This window comes from Haemaphysalis longicornis, unplaced genomic scaffold (genome assembly GCF_048455015.1).
Source record: "Haemaphysalis longicornis isolate Haplotype H1 unplaced genomic scaffold, Haemaphysalis longicornis Haplotype H1 scaffold_7, whole genome shotgun sequence".
Lineage (NCBI taxonomy): Eukaryota > Metazoa > Arthropoda > Arachnida > Ixodida > Ixodidae > Haemaphysalis > Haemaphysalis longicornis.
In genome coordinates, this window is record NW_027526422.1 from 144,097,507 (window position 1) to 144,110,909 (window position 13,403).

General features: G+C 53.1%; 2 protein-coding genes across 7 annotated transcripts in view; both read left to right on the top strand.

Annotated features, from left to right (window-relative positions):
- The window catches only part of LOC144147095 (uncharacterized), a 364,907-nt gene that overhangs the window by 173,668 nt on the left and 177,836 nt on the right, over window positions 1-13,403 (top strand). The gene's annotated exons all lie outside the window — the stretch shown is intronic.
- On the top strand, window positions 1,275-8,097 carry LOC144144801 (uncharacterized). Its single transcript, XM_077676306.1, has 4 exons — window positions 1,275-1,740; window positions 4,701-4,806; window positions 7,082-7,919; window positions 8,050-8,097. The coding sequence occupies exons 1-4, from the start codon at window positions 1,275-1,277 to the stop codon at window positions 8,095-8,097; spliced, it is 1,458 nt and encodes a 485-aa protein (XP_077532432.1).

The window sequence follows — 13,403 nt, forward strand, 5'->3', positions numbered from 1 at the left end:
TCAAGACGTGAGGCACCCGCAACGATTACCACGCTATCATCTTATCACTGGTTTTGCTGTCGTATCTTGCAGAATGGGAGTAGCTGTTGCTTTTAGTTGCTTCCACCCCCGGTGTCACCTCGGTGCATGCCTCCGCTTCGCTGCATGGGCCGATGTGTTCGTCATTTGTTGGCGATATGACGCTCCTTTCTAGCTTCCTCTCAGCTGCTTCTAACTTCCCCTCATTGGCCCTACGTTCATCGCGTTCGTTACTTAGCGCTGCCGCCTGTTCTGCAACCCGCTTAGCTAACCCCAAGTTATCCGCTTCTACGCGTTCTAGCCGCGACACCACTACGCATAACCGACACGTACCTGCCCCTACGTCTGCCTCGCCGCCCTCCCGCTGAAACTCCTCTGCGCCTACCTGCCGCGGACAGCTACCACACTGTACCAGCTTTCTACGCGTCATCTCAGCTGAAAAACCCGACAAAACGAGAAAGAACCGTGCAGGTAAATACTCAGCTTCGGCTGTCCTCCGCTGTCTCTGCCGTTTCGCTGTCCTTCACTGTTGAAACACGCTGTTGTCGGAGCAGCAGAAATGCACGTCCGAACAGGTCGACTGCGCACTGCGCAGGGGATACTGAGTGCGGTGGCCCAAGCGGCACAGCAGAATCGAATGGGAGTGAGAGTGACAGAGTATCAGGTGTAAGTGGTCGGTTCACTGTCCTTACCTATTTCTCTACAGAATATTTGCGAAACAAAACAATATTTATTGAACCAGTCTCGTCGAGGTATGGCCGCGAAAAAAAGGGATGGCGGAGGTAATTGAAGGTTTTGTAGTCATACAACCCCCTCACTTTGGGCAACGTAATCGAGGAAAAACAGGGTGCCGATAATCTAGTACACCCTTTAATGAGATACACACTCACACACACGCAAACACACACACACCCACACACTCACACACACACACATATATATATATATTTATATTGTAACGAAGAAGAGAGGTCCGTGTCAAGGGATTAAAGCTCAGGCCGAAATTCAAGCTGAAGCAGGGCAATCCCCACGGACAATCCCCACGCATCAAGCGCGCAGCATGCGCAGCGTGATCGAGTTCAGTTCTGGCTGCCCCTGCTTCTTCGGCTGCTCGAGCTCCTTCAGCCTCCGTCGCTTGAATCCCTCGGTTCCTGGGCTGTCTCAATAAACCCCACTACATTTTGGTGGAGTGTGCGGGTTCGAGCTCACCTCCCATCACCCTGGAACTTCGAAATCGGCGGCTTCCAACCCAAACCATGCCCGGTAACGACAACGCCACTCAACCGCAGCCGACGCCCTCGCCTGTGATCTGCTCTGGCGCGCTCCGGGAGCGGGATCCTGCCAAGTTCACCGGCACTGGCGACTATGACGCTGACGATTGGCTTTTGTCATACGAGCGCGTCAGCAACTACAACAGATGGGACGACCCGATGAAACTCAACAACGTGAGTTTTTCCCTCGAGAAGGTCGCAGAGCTGTGGTACAACAATAACAAGACCGACATGCATACCTGGACGGACTTCAAAACGCGCTTTTTGGAAGCTTTTGATCGCCCTGCCGTGCGGAAAATTCTCGCCGAACAGCGCCTTCGCGGACGAGCCCAGCAGCTGGGAGAAAATTTCACCAGCTACATCGAAGACGTCGTGGACTTGTGTAGGCGGGTCGACCCCGCAACGACTGACGCCGAGAAGATCCGGCACATCTTGAAAGGCATCGACGACGGTGCTTTTCCGAAGCTCATTGCGAAAGATCCGACCACGGTGAGTCAAGTTATAAGTCTATGCCAAAGCTATGACGAACTGCGCAGGCGCCGGGTCGTGGCCCGTCAATCTTTGGGACCAGTGAATACCGTGTCGGGCCTCGCTCTCCCTTCGGAAAGCCCGTCCCTTTGGGCAAAAATACAAGATTTTGTGCGCGAAGAGGTGGCGCGCCAAATATCTTGCGTGCCCCACGTTCAGGAGACGTCATCATCTCTCGCTCCTGCTCTTCAAACTGTTATTAAGGAGCAAATCACCGAAGCGCTTCCGACGTCTGAACTTTCTGCTGAAGACGCCACACCGCTCACTTACGCTCAATTAGCGCCCCGGGCTCCACGCCAGTTCCCCGCAATTCGTCGTCTGGGGCCAACGTTTTCTCCGCCCCCTTCTCACATGACGCCGCCAGTCACCACTCCTTGGCGAACACCTGACAACCGGCCTATCTGCTTCGCCTGCCACATACCGGGCCATGTCGCACGTTATTGCCGCCGTATGCCACTATCTCGTCCCGACGCACTTCGTGCAGCTGCCTACTCACCCCATCCCATGTCGATGTATGAGCCGCCGCCGCTTCGTCGTGGCGCACATCCTGGTCCAACTCCTGATCAGTTTCCGCCCAATCGTGCCGTTGACGCCAGCCGCCGTTCACAGTCACCACGCCGCCGCTCACTGTCGCCCATGCGTCGCCGCCCCGAAGATGTCCAAGAGGGAAACTAACGTGCGCAGTTCACGAGGCACGAACCCATTGAAATGCACAAGACCTCGATCGCCCCCAAGAAATGTCATCGACGTAACAATTGACGGTATACGCACAGTCGCCCTCGTAGATACAGGAGCCGCTATTTCTGTCATAAGTGAAAAACTTTGTCGCTTATTGAAAAAAGTTACCACACCCCTCACAGGCCTTTCGCTTCGTACCGCAAGCGCTGAACAAATCGAACCTTATGCGACGTTTACAGCCCGTGTAGTTATTCAGGACGCCATTTACCCCATTGAGCTCGTCGTCCTGGCCTCGTGTTTCCACGACATTATCCCGGGCTGGGATTTCCTGTCTCGCCATCACGCGATCGTCGATTGTGCCCGTGCCGAGGTCGAGTTATCTGCTCAATATGATGAGACTTTGTGCGATGTTTCCGGTTCGTCCTCTTCCAGCGACAAAATCATCATCTCCGAAGACGCTCATATTCCGCCGTACAGCTCTATTCTTGTACCTCTGTCTTGCTACTCTACCTCCGATGACACGGTTCTGTTTACTCCTTCCGAAGTATTCCTCCGCCGGAAAAACCTACCCCTTCCTTTCGCCGTTTTGGAGCTCCAGTCTGTCGGCACGTCAATGTGGATTACGAATCCGACCCCCTGCACTTTGAGTTTGCTGTGCGGCGAATCCCTCGGCAATATTGACCCCATAGCCTCCATTCTCTACTTCGACGATGCCGAATTGAGTACATCTGCCCTGGACATCAATGCTCTCACCACTCCGTCCTCCCATGCCCATCCGCTACCGGCCGACGCTTTCGCCTCTTCATTGGACAGCAGCTTGACCTTAACGCAACGCACACAATTGCTCGCACTGCTAAGCGCCTACCATTATTTCTTTGACTCGAACCAAACTGCCTTGGGCCGTACGTCAACTGTCGCCCATGACATCGACACTGGCGCACAGCCACCTTTGCGCCAGCGTCCATATCGAGTATCACCATCTGAATGCTGCGTCATTGGTGAGCAAGTGGAAGACATGCTTCGGCGAGGTGTCATCCGACCGTGGCAAAGCCCGTGGTCATCGCCGGTAGTGCTCGTCACTATAAAAGACGGCTCCATACTTTTTTGCGTTGACTATCGGAGGCTTAATAAGGTGACCCGCAAAGATGTCTACCCTTTGCCCCGCATTGACAATGCCCTTGACTGCTTGCACGGTGCGGAATTTTTCTCTTCATTAGATTTGCGATCCGGCTATTGGCAGGTTCCGATGGCCGAATCTGACCGACCGAAAACAGCCTTTGTTACTCCCGACGGCTTATATGAGTTTAATGTAATGCCATTCGGCCTTTGCAACGCGCCCGCAACGTTTGAACGGATGATGGACACCATCTTAAGAGGTCTCAAGTGGAACACGTGTCTCTGTTATTTAGACGATGTTGTGTTTTCCCCAGATTTTGAGACACACCTCATCCGGCTCAAACAAATTCTGACCGGCCTGGCGGCCGCTGGACTACAGCTAAACTTGAAAAAGTGTCGTTTCGGGGCCCGAAAATTGACAATCTTAGGCCATGTGGTGTCCAAGGAGGGTGTTCTACCTGACCCGAACAAGCTGCAAGCAGTCGCGGAGTTTCCCAAGCCGACGTCACTCAAGGCCCTCCGCAGCTTCATTGGCCTCTGGTCTTATTTCCGCCGGTGTGTCCGAAATTTCGCTTCCATCATAGCGCCCCTAACAAGACTACTCGGCAGCGACAATGGAATAACTTCGTGGTCGCCAGACTGTGACGAGGCTTTTTCTACTTTACGGCGCTTGCTGACATCACCGCCCATTTTGCGCCACTGCGACCCCAGCGCCCCAACCGAAGTGCACACGGACGCCAGTGGTGTCGGCCTCGGTGCTGTTCTCGCACAGCGGAAGTCTGGCTACCCGGAATACGTCGTTGCATATGCCAGCCGGACCCTCAAAAGCGGAGTCCAATTATTAAGTAACGGAAAAAGAGTGTTTGGCCATTGTTTGGGCCTTGGCAAAATTCCTGCCTTACTTATACGGCCGCGCATTCGACGTTGTTACCGACCACCATGCCCTATGTTGGTTGTCGTCTCTCAAAGACCCCACGGGACGGCTTGCACGTTGGGCCCTACGTATTCAAGAATACGACATTCGCGTCGTTTACAGATCAGGGCGCAAACACTCTGACGCCGATGCCCTCTCTCGCTCGCCTCTGCCAGATTCGACGACGTGCCCCGATTCACCGGAGTCCATCGTCTCTGCGCTCACGCTTACTGACCTGACCCTTCACCAGCAACAAGACCCTTGGGTCTCTTCTATTATAAAGTACGTTACCGCCCCGACGGCCACCTCCCAACCTCGAGCACTACGACGGCAAGCAGCTCATTTCGCTGTGCGGGAGGGTCTTCTATACCGTCGCAACTATATGACCGACGGAAGGAAATGGCTGCTCGTAATACCACGCCATCTACAAGCCGAAATATGTGCAGCTTTCCACGCTGACCCCAATCCGCCCACGCTGGAGTCTTGAAAACGTACGCTAGGCTTCTTCAGTGGTATTACTGTAAGGGAATTTATAGTTTTGTGCGCAAGTACATCCGTGGCTGTGATGCCTGCCAACGACGCAAGCAACCCCATCCAAAGCCTGAAGCAGACTTGCAACCTCTACCGTGCCCTTCACGCCCCTTTGACCGGGTTGGAATTGACCTTGACGGACCTTTACCATTCACGCCTTCTGGGAACAGGTGGATTATCGTCGCCGTAGACCATCTTACGCGCTACGCGGAAACGTCTGCGCTTCCCAGCGCTACGGCACGTGACGTCGCCGTGTTCCTTCTTCATCACTTCATCCTACGTCATGGCTCCCCCAAGGAGCTTCTCAGCGACAGAGGACGAGTATTTCTATCCGAAGTCCTGGAAGCTCTCCTCAGTGAATGCAAGATCGTTCACCGGACGTGTACTGCCTACCACCCGCAGAGAAATGGTTTGACGGAACGATTCAATCGCACGCTTGGTGACATGCTTGCCATGTACATAGCTTCCGACCACTCTAACTGGGACGTGGTGCTTCCATTCGTGCCTTTCGCGTATAATACCGCAACGCAAACCACCACCGGGTTTTCCCCCTTTTTCCTTCTTTACGGACGCGAGCCCTCGTGCACCATGGACGCCATCCTCCCACACAGCCCCGATGCCTCGGAAAGCAAGCCCGTCTCCGAGATAGCGCGAGACGCTGAAGAATGTCGCCTGTTAGCTCGTGCCTTCACGTCCCGTGAACAAAGTCGCCAAAAGTACCAACATGGCCTTGGTGGGTCATCTCCGCCCTCTTTTTCCCCTGGATCTGTTGTTTGGCTATGGATACCGCTCACAACGCCTGGCGTGTCTTCGAAGTTCCTCGCCAAATATCATGGCCCGTATCGCATCATAGAGCGCGCATCACAGGTAAACTACGTCGTCGAGCCGCTCACACCATCTGACGCCCTTGGTCGCCGTGGCCGCGAGACTGTTCACGCCAACCGTTTGAAGCCCTACGACGAGCCCGTCGTCTCGCCCTCGCCATGAAGTCGCCAGGATGGCTCCTTGTCACCCGGGGGTAATTGTAACGAAGAAGAGAGGTCCGGGTCAAGCGATTAAAGCTCAGGCCGAAATTCAAGCTGAAGCAGGGCAATCCCAACGGACAATCCCCACGCATCAAGCGCGCAGCATGCGCAGCGTGATCGAGTTCAGTTCTGGCTGCCCCTGCTTCTTCGGCTGCTCGAGCTCCTTCAGCCTCCGTCGCTTGATCCCCTCGGTTCCTGGGCTGTCTCAATAAACCCCACTACAATATATATATATATATATATATATATATATATATATATATATATATATATATATATATATATATATATATATATAAGGTTAGTAGAGACAGAGACAAACGAGAAAGACTTAGAAAATAAAAATAAGTTTACTGACGTTTCAGGGAGAGGACTCCCTTTCTTCAGAGTACAAAATAAGTTCGTTTCAGAGCTATATATACAGAAAATGTAGGAAGCGCGAGGGCAAGGTAAGAGGAGGGAGAGTGTGTACAAATGGATTCATGGTTGGTTGGTAGCAAAAGAATGAAGGGAGAGCGGGAAAATTAATTACAACAAGGATAATAAGAACACACAGTCACGCGGTACGAACTTGGAAAAAGAGAGAGAGAGAAGAATTTTTTTCGCGCTCTGTGTGAGTTTTTATCTTTTCAGTCTATACATATATATAGATATATATATATATATATATATATATATATATATATATATATATATATATATATATATATATATATATATATATATATATATATATATATATATATATATATATATATATATATATATATATATATATATATATATATATTGTAGCAAGTATGTATGTAGCGCAAATGTACGAGCAATTGTGACCAGCATAAGTCATAACGGGCAATTCCCCGTATGTGGGTATGCGTCGGATGACGACGAAGAAGAGGACGCTCTCGTTGAAGCTCAGCCTCGCGATAAGCTGGTCGTCTCGGCTCGCCCCTGCTGCGCTGACGCCTCGTTCACGAATAAACGGGCCCATCCTTCTACAGGAACGTCGAGTATCTCCTTTACAATTTTTGGTGGAGGTTGCGGTCCTGCTCGGGTCCCCATTTGTCTACCCTGGAGCTGCGCAGCCGGACACTTCCCTCGACGATGTCTCACGGTAACCACCACGAGTCCACACCTCCTGTGGCACCGATCATCTGCCCTGGAACGGTCCGTCAACGGGATCCCCCCTTCTTCAACGGCGCTGATGACCAGGACGCTGAGGACTGGCTCGCCACCCTTGAACGTGTGAGCACCCATAACAACTGGGACGATAAGCATAAGCAAAACAGCGTCAGTCTCTCTTTTACCGGTGTTGCAGAGACGTGGTATAAGAATCACGGGTCTGATCTTCGCACATGGTCAGACTTCAAGACCGAATTCACCAAAGTGTTCGGGCGCCCAGCACTTCGAAAACTGCGCGCTGAACAGCGTTTGCGCGAACGCGCTCAGCGCACGAATGAAAGCTTTACCTCTTATATCGAGGACATCCTTGACTTATGTAACAGGGCAAACGACGCTATGACCGAACAGGGAAAGATCAAGCATATCCTTAAAGGCATCGAAGATGACGCCTTCCAGATGCTGATCGCGAAAAACCCTCGCACTGTCGCTGAAATCATCAATGCTTGCCAAGACTTCGATGAACTCCGCAGAGAGAGGGCTCTCACTCGCAAACCCGCGGAGCAAGACCACTCGCTTTGCAGCTTAGCCTCTGACGATAAAGGTGTCCTCTTCGCCCAGATTCAGCAGTTTGTTCGCGAAGAAGTGGCTCGTCAGCTTTCTCTCGTTGGCGACGTAGTGAAGATGCCTCAGCCCAATTTAGTCCCAACCCTCAAGAGCGTGATACAACAACAAGTCGCTGACGCACTTCCATGCACCCGGCAGCCCCATCTCGCGGTAGCCCCAGTGGCTTACGCCGACATCACGCCGCAAACGCCGATGACCGCTCCTTTGGCTTTCGCCGATGCAGTACATCATATGCCTCAAACCTATGCCGAGACCGCGGCGCGACCTTTGACTGGAACCATGCCGGGACCCTACCTTGCGACTGCTGCAAGCACTGGGAGTCATGCCACTGCCGGAGTTCAACGCATTCACCAAATGCCTGTCGTGCCGCGTGCGGCGTCCCCATTCGCAAACCCTTGGCGCACGTCCGATAATCGCCCTATCTGTTATTCGTGTGGGATTGCGGGACATGTGGCACGCTACTGTCGCCGTGGCATGACGGGTACGCGCAACTCATCGTGGTCCTTTCCTTATGCGCCCTCACCACCCATGACGCACGCCCCAGCCCAGTTTTCGACGACACCCATCTCGTCCGATGACCGTGACGTCGCCAGCCGTCGCTCGCAGTCTCCACGACTCCGCTCACTCTCTCCGATGCGCCGTCGCCCTACGACTAGTCAGACGGAAAACTAGACGCCGCAGTTCCGGAGGCAAAAACTGCGTCACCGTCGAAATACCAAAGTCCTCCTTCTTCGCCGCCTAATTTAATCAATTTGTTTGTTGATGGTGTTTTTACCCTGGCGCTCATTGATACTGGAGCTGCGGTTTCTGTTATTGACGATAAATTTTGCCGATCGTTGCGTAAGGTGACGACGCCTATACATGGTGTTACTCTGCGCACCGCTAATGCGCAACCTGTGGAACCGCTGGCCGCATGCACTGCTCGGATTACAATTCAAGGGGTCGTCTACATCATCGAACTCATCGTCCTGCCGTCCTGCTCTCACAATCTCATTATCGGATGGGACTTCTTGTCACGACATCACGCCATCATTGACTGCGCGCGCGCTGAAGTAGAGCTGTTTCCGGTACTTGAAGACGATTGTGAGAAAGCCGCGGCAAAGTTGCTTGTTGCTGACGACACCGACATCCCACCGGATTCAACTGTGCTCGTGCCATTGTCATGCAGCTGTGTTTCGGACGCCACAGTCATATTCGCTCCTTCTGGTCTCTTGTCGCTTCGCAAATCCTTTCCACTGCCGTTCGCTGTCCTCGACCTCAAACCCGGTTCCTGTTCTGTGCCTTTCTCAAACCCAAATCCGTACCCCATCAAACTCTTTCGCAGTGAATGCGTTGGCCTTGTAGAGAAAGTTGAGCCTTCCGTTCTTATCGACGTAGCTGAAGACGTTTCTGCCGTTCATATCACCGCGCTTAGCTCTGGCTGCTTACGTGATATCCAGCGTGATGCGACTATGTTTCTCAACGCCATTGACGACGCCCTTACTTCGACCCAACGCGACCAACTATTGACCGTTCTACGACGCTTCAGTTCATCATTCGACTGTCATGGCACTCCTTTGGGCCGCACGTCAACTGTTTCCCATCAGATCGACACTGGCACCCACGCACCATTGCGACAGCGGCCGTATCGTGTGTCCTCCACCGAGCGTCGTGTTATTGAGGAACACGTGGAGGACATGCTAAAACGCGATGTCATTCGACCATCGATGAGTCCTTGGGCTTCTCCTGTGGTCCTTGTCAAGAAAAAAGATGGATCCATTCGGTTCTGCGTGGATTATAGACGTCTCAACAAAATAACTCGTAAGGACGTTTACCCGCTGCCCCGAATTGATGACGCCCTGGAGAGCTTGCAAGGGGCCGAGTACTTCTCATCATTGGATTTGAGGTCCAGCTACTGGCCAGTCCCCATGGCCAACGCCGATCGCTCTAAAACGGCATTTGTAACGCCAGATGGGCTCTACGAGTTCAATGTCATGCCATTCGGACTGTGTAATGCGCCTGCGACATTCGAACGAATGATGGACAACGTATTGCGCGGTCTCAAATGGAAAACATGCCTTTGCTACTTAGATGACATCGTCGTGTTTTCACCAGATTTTACGACCCATCTAACGCGCCTGGAACAAGTACTGAAATGCCTGACTTCCGCCGGTTTGCAGCTGAACCTTAAAAAGTGCCGCTTCGCTTCTCGGAAGCTCACCATTTTGGGCCATGTAGTTTCGAAAGATGGCGTCCTCCCGGATCCAGCGAAACTCCGTGCCGCGGCAGAGTTCCCAAAGCCGACTACGATGAAGGCCCTGCGAAGCTTTATCGGCCTCTGTTCTTATTTCCGGCGCTTTGTACGGAACTTTGCCTCCATCATTGCGCCCCTCACGCAACTTCTCGGTGGAAGTGGGGAAATTTCTGATTGGTCCGCTGACTGTGAAGACGCTTTTCTGAGGCTACGCCGTGTCCTTACGTCGCCACCCATACTCCGACATTTCGATCCGCGCGCACCAACTGAACTCCACACCGATGCCAGTGGTGTGGGATTGGGTGCAGTCCTCGCCCAACGACAGAACGGCTATGAGGAATACGTAGTCAGTTATGCGAGTCGCACATTGACGAAGGCGGAAGCGAACTACTCTGTGACAGAGAAGGAATGTTTGGCTATCGTTTGGGCCATCAGCAAGTTTCGCCCCTACCTGTACGGACGCCCTTTCGCCGTCGTGACGGATCATCATGCTCTTTGTTGGTTGTCTTCACTAAAGGATCCCTCCGGTCGCCTCGCTCGCTGGGCCCTTCGCCTACAAGAGTATGATATCCGTGTTGTATACAGGTCAGGACTCAAACATAACGACGCTGACGCCCTTTCTCGCTCGCCGCTTCCATCGGACGTCGCGAGCTTGTCGACGGCGGATAACACCCTGGCGCCTCTCGCCATAGCGGACATGGCTGGTGAGCAGCGTAAGGACCCGTGGATCACCTCGATTCTCGAATATCTCTCATGCCCGCCGGCAAACGCTGCTCCAAGATCACTGCGCCGACAAGCTGCTCACTGCACCGTTCGTGACGAACTCCTGTACCGCCGCAACTACCACGACGACGGTCGAAGATGGCTGCTAGTGATTCCTCGCCACCTACGCAAGGAAATTTGTTCTTCCTTTCACGATGACGCGCAGTGTGCTCACGCTGGAGTCCTGAAAACATACGAGCGCCTTAGACTTCGCTACTACTGGCGTGGGATGTATACGTTTGTGAAAAACTTTGTTAAATCCTGCCCAGACTGTCAACGGCGCAAGACTCCTCCGCAGCACACCAGCGCTCCACTTCAGCCGTTGCCCTGTCCAGCGAGACCCTTCGACCGAGTGGGCATTGATCTCTACGGCCCACTTCCCAGCACAGCTGCCGGTAACCGCTGGATCATCGTCGCCGTTGATCATCTAACGCGTTACGCCGAAACAGCTGCGCTACCGGCGGCCACGGCTGGAGAAGTAGCGTCATTTCTCCTTCAGCGGTTCATTCTCCGCCACGGCGCTCCTCGCGAGCTACTCAGTGATCGAGGTCGCGTGTTTTTATCCGACGTCGTGGAGACCCTTCTAGCTGAATGCAACGTTGTTCACCGCAAAACCACATCATACCACCCACAGACCAATGGACTGACAGAGCGGTTTAACCGCACACTGGGGGATATGATCGCAATGTACATTTCCTCGGACCATTCCAATTGGGACCTCGTTCTTCCTTTCGTGACGTATGCTTACAACACCGCTAAGCAGACAACCACAGGATTTTCGCCGTTCTTTTTGCTCTACGGTCGTGAGCCTTCATGCATGCTGGACAGTATACTTCCGTACCGACCTGACGCCTCCGAATTCATGCCAGTTTCAGACGTCGCTCGACGCGCCGAGGAATGTCGCCAGCTTGCTCGTCGCTTTACAACGGAAGACCAGCAGCGCCAGAAGGCACGTCACGACGTTTCGGTCTCAGCTCCAACTTTCCCGAACGGATCCCTCGTCTTGCTCTACATACCGTGCCCGACGCCCGGACTGTCACCGAAATTTGTGTCGCAATACCACGGCCCCTACCGGGTTGTGGAGCGAACATCGCCGGGGAATTATGTTGTTGAGCCTGTAACGCCCACTTCAGATCGCCGCCGTCGGGGGCGTGAGACAGTTCATGTCGCGCGGCTCAAGCCGTACTATGACCCGCTCATGTCGTGTACCCCTTAGGTCGCCAGGATGGCTTCCCCTTTTCGCCGGGGGTATTGTAGCAAGTATGTATGTAGCGCAAATGTACGAGCAATTGTCACCAGCATAAGTCATAACGGGCAATTCCCCGTATGTGGGTATGCGTCGGATGACGACGAAGAAGAGGACGCTCTCGTTGAAGCTCAGCCTCGCGATAAGCTGGTCGTCTCGGCTCGCCCCTGCTGCGCTGACGCCTCGTTCACGAATAAACGGGCCCATCCTTCTACAGGAACGTCGAGTATCTCCTTTACAATATATATATATCGAATCAGAATAGGAAATGAGGGGCTCGTTGAAAATAAGACAGAAATAAAGTTTGGCAGTCAAGAAAACCTCGGAAAGAAAATCCGCCGAGGTTTTCTTGACTGCCAAACTTTATTTCTGTCATATATATATATACATATATATATATATAGAGAGAGAGATGGGGAGACAGAGAAACAGAAAGAAATAAGGGTGGGCAGTCAAGAAAGCAAATGCTGCCAAGGGAAGGATCTGGATCGCCATTTACTTTTCTTGAAAATTTTTTTTAAATCAAGTGGAGAAAAACGTGCGCGCTGGGTGAAATCCGAACCTACGAACCCAAGAATACCCTCATAGTTCCATGAACACAGCGCTACCCACGGGGCTATGCTCCGCTCTACGTTCGAGGCTATTTATCTTTGTACCCTAGACTTCGTTGTGAGAGCCCGCGCCACTCCAACTACTAGGGGTGAAGGGGACATTCTTGTTAACACCTGGGCAGTGACACCAACGTCTCCGACTTGTAGAGAGTGGTTGATCAGCGTTGAGCCTTCTGAAAATCTACCTACGCCACCAAGACTGCCAGGTCAGACACGCTCACTATGCATGTAGCGAATCAGAATGGGAAATGTGGGCTTGTTGAATTAAGACATAACGCATTACGCCCACGTCCCCTCGCGGGAACCCTGGTGGTATGCGAGGCCGAAGGGTGTTCCATTGTGCGTTTCCGTTGGGTCGATTACTCGAATTGCGTGAGCAATCGTCGGGTAATGCGAGAGAGAGAGAGAGAGTGAGAGAGCAAGCGTAGCGCGGACGACCGTCGACTGAGAGACCGGCCGGAGCGCGGCACGAAGCGCGCCCGAAGGAGAGGAGACTGCGGAGAGAGAGGGCGCTGGACATGCGCACAGCGCGCTTGCACCGCGCTCAGCGCCGCCCACCGGCGGAGTGATAGAGCGCGCCGCACTGCTTGCGCCACAGATGTTGCGGGAGAGGGCACGCTATCACGGCGAGAGGAGAGGGGGTGAGAGCAGGAGAGATGCAGCTGTGCGGACGCAGACAACAACGACGCAGGAAGGACAGGGCCGCCGGCAAGAGATGCTCCTCT

What these genes read in the sequence shown, in the direction of transcription:
- LOC144144801 (XM_077676306.1), top strand. Translation starts at nt 1,275, where the DNA reads ATGCCCGGTAACGACAACGCCACTCAACCGCAGCCGACGCCCTCGCCT. An exon ending in TGGGTCTCTTCTATTATAAA is followed by an intron (nt 4,807 to 7,081) that starts GTACGTTACCGC and finishes ATCCTTCTACAG; the next exon opens with GAACGTCGAGTATCTCCTTT. An exon ending in TAGTCCCAACCCTCAAGAGC is followed by an intron (nt 7,920 to 8,049) that starts GTGATACAACAA and finishes TCGCCGATGCAG; the next exon opens with TACATCATATGCCTCAAACC.